The sequence below is a fragment of the Thamnophis sirtalis genome, unplaced genomic scaffold (genome assembly GCF_051295495.1).
Source record: "Thamnophis sirtalis isolate CommonGarterSnake01/CBP01778 unplaced genomic scaffold, rThaSir2_p1.2 scaffold_9, whole genome shotgun sequence".
Taxonomy (NCBI): domain Eukaryota; kingdom Metazoa; phylum Chordata; class Lepidosauria; order Squamata; family Natricidae; genus Thamnophis; species Thamnophis sirtalis.
In genome coordinates, this window is record NW_028261389.1 from 72,090,946 (window position 1) to 72,094,118 (window position 3,173).

Here is a 3,173-nt window from a genome sequence, read left to right on the forward strand (position 1 = left end):
AGAGATTTTGCAGTATCCTTCCCCTGGAGTGAGGTAGGAATAGAGATTTTGCAGTATCCTTCCCCTGGAGTTGGGAGGGAATGGAGATTTTGCAGTATCCTTCCCCTGGAGTGGGGTGGGAATGGAGATTGTGCAGCATCCTTCCCCTGGAGTGGGGTGGGAATGGAGATTTTGCAGTATCCTTCCCCTGGAGTGAGGTAGGAATGGAGATTTTGCAGTATCCTTCCCCTGGAGTGAGGTAGGAATAGAGATTTTGCAGTATCCTTCCCCTGGAGTTGGGAGGGAATGGAGATTTTGCAGTATCCTTCCCCTGGAGTGGGGAGGGAATGGAGATTTTGCAGTATCCTTTCCCTGGAGTGAGATGGGAATGGAGATTTTGCAGTATCCTTCCCCTGGAGTGTGGTGGGAAGGGAGATTTTGCACTATCCTTCCCCTGGAGTTGGGAGGGAATGGAGGTTTTGCAGTATCCTTCCCCTGGAGTGGGGTAGGAATAGAGATTTTGCAGTATCCTTCCCCTGGAGTGAGGTAGGAATAGAGATTTTGCAGTATCCTTCCCCTGGAGTTGGGAGGGAATGGAGATTTTGCAGTATCCTTCCCCTGGAGTGGGGAGGGAATGGAGATTTTGCAGTATCCTTCCCCTGCCATGCCCACCAAGCCACACCCACCAAGCCACACCCACCAAGCCACACCACGCCCAAGCCACACCATGCCCAACAAGCCACGCCCACAGAACCCATAGTAAAAACTTTGAATTTCACCACTGGTGCGCACACTCGATTCACTCACCTGCGCCACCTCCGTGCATGCGCAGGACCTTCTGCGCATGCACGGAACATCAAAAATGGGTGGCGATGACATTCTGGGCAGGTGGGCGGAGCCTCCCACCGCCACTGCTTCTCCTGAACCGGATAGAAGCGGCTGAATTGCACCACTTGACCTGGATCTACTACACAAAGACATTCTGATCAGCTTTCCCGCCCAATGTATCCTCTCTGGGATCTGTTTCTACCGATTGAAACAAGGTATCCCCGTTAAAGAAAGGCAAGCAAAAATGTAACTGGGACTCTCTCCTTTCTTCCATCAGCCATGTAGGACTGGATCCAGACACGTAAAATGTAGCTTCCTTCTGGCTTCCTTGTAGCGAGAAGATCTTAAGACACATCCTGGCTTAGATGAAGGAGAAGCAAGTTAGACACCGTATATTCCCTTGGCAGATGCCTTCATGACAGTTTGGGAGCAGGGGTCACCAATCTTTCCGACCTCAGGGACCACTAAATTCATAATAATTTTCATTTTAAATCCCGCGGACCACTAATATGAAGGTTTTTTTTTTAAAGTATAAATAGTATCCAGTGCAATATAAAAACAATGCAAATAATTATTTTGCAGACCTCCAAAATTTTATCGCGGACCACCAGTTGGGGACCACTGGTTTAGAACGAGAGAGGGTGGTTTTCTGGGTACACGCCCCCCAATGCTAAGCCACCAATCATAGCTTCAGAGAAACGAAACCCATAAAGACAAGAACAAAAAGAAACTACAGCAAAATCGACCGTTATACAGCACAGAGGTTTCTCTGGAAACATACAAGCCAGAGGTTTTCACACTTGGCAACTTGGAAGACTTGCGGACTTCAACTCCCAGAATTCTCCAGCCAGCATAGCTGGCTGGAGAATTCTGGGAGTTGAAGTCCGTAAGTCTTCAAGTTGCCAAGTTTGGGGACCCGATACAAGCAAGCAGGAATCACGCAGAGACGCAGCAGGCAGCCTCCCTTGGAAAAAAAAAGGCTGGTCTGTGGCCTTATAGCAGGCTGGCCAACCTGCCACCTGCGGGGGATAGGCAAACAGCAACCGGGTCCACGAATGAGGAACCAAGGCACTCCCGGCTCGGAGACGGGGAGGGGGGGGGTTCCTCTGTCTCACCCACCTGCTTTTGCCAGCGAGAAGAGAAGAGCCTTTCCTCCTTGGAAAAAAAAAAAACAGGCCTCTCGGGACCGCGGCCTGACCCACAGCGACCAGCCGAAGCCTCCCGACTGGGCCCCGGCCAGAGGGCAGCCGGCAATGGGCAGCCCTGGGCGTCTCCGGCGAGCGCGTGCCCGCGCGCGTCGTCGTCCCCCCCCCCCCGCCGCCTCCCGCGCCACCTTTAAAGCCGCCTGGGCGGGAGCGAGCGCCGAGCGTTGCGCCGGGGCGGCGCCCACTCCCCGGGCCAATGGCGCGCCGCCTCTATTTAAATAGACGAGCCGTGTCAATCATTCGCCTCTCCGTCAGCCTCCTTTCCATCGCCATATTGGGCCGGGGGGCCGGAGAAGGCGCCCTCCCTCCCGCCTTCCTCGGGGCTCCTTCCTAGCCCGGCTCCGCTTCTTCCGCCAGCCGCCCGGAGCCCAAAACAGGTCCTCCTCTTCCTCCTCCTCCTCGCCGCCGGAGCTCCTCGGACGTCTGCCCGGCCGCTTTTCTCTCCTTGTCGTCGTTCGTCTGAGGCGGCGGCGTCTCCCGGACCTGCGGAGAAGCGCTCCGGCAAGCAGCGGCCGCTTCTTCCTTCAGCGGGGATTTGTTTTCCCCTCACGAACCGCGCTCGGTTCTCCGTGGCTGCCCGCCTCCCCGGCTTATGCGAGGCTCCGGCCGGCAGGGTTGCTGCGCGCTGTCCGCCCGGGAAGCGCTCCCTCGCCTGGGTCCAGCGGAAAGGCCGCCCGCCGTCGCCGTCGCCGTCGCCGCCGCCGCCGCCTTCTCCTCCCCGAGCGGGACGCCGAGCCCCTCACCCGCCGCCGCCTTAGCGCCGTGGCCGGCTGCGCGGCGGGCCATGTCGAAAGTGCGTGTCTCGAATGGGAGCCCGACCCTGGAGCGGATGGAAGGCCGGCCGGCGGATGGCCCCAAGCCCTCGGCGTGCCGCTGCCTCTTCGGCCCCGTCGACCGGCAGGAGCTGGCGCGCGAGTGGCAGGAGCAGAGCCGCCACCTGGAAGAGGCCGGCCGGAGGCGGTGGAACTTCGACTTTCGGCGCGAGCATCCCCTGGAGGGCCGCTTCGAGTGGCAGGCGCTGGATAGGGCGGCGCTGCCCGACTTCTACAGCCGACCCCCGCGGCTCGGCGGGGCCCGGCCCAAAGCTGACGCCCGGGAGCGGCGCCTGGAGCTCAACGGAGACCGCTCGCCGTCTAAGGGGCTGCGCTGCGCTCAGGCACC

General features: G+C 58.7%; 1 protein-coding gene across 1 annotated transcript in view; it reads left to right on the forward strand.

Moving 5' to 3' along the window:
* Window positions 1–2,258: 2,258 nt before the first annotated feature.
* The window catches only part of CDKN1B (cyclin dependent kinase inhibitor 1B), a 5,513-nt gene continuing 4,598 nt past the window's right edge, over window positions 2,259–3,173 (forward strand). The window contains exon 1 of the mRNA XM_087722253.1: window positions 2,259–3,173. This exon is cut by the window's right edge and continues 95 nt beyond it. Coding sequence (XP_087578379.1) covers window positions 2,605–3,173 — 569 coding nt within the window. The 5' untranslated portion in view covers window positions 2,259–2,604.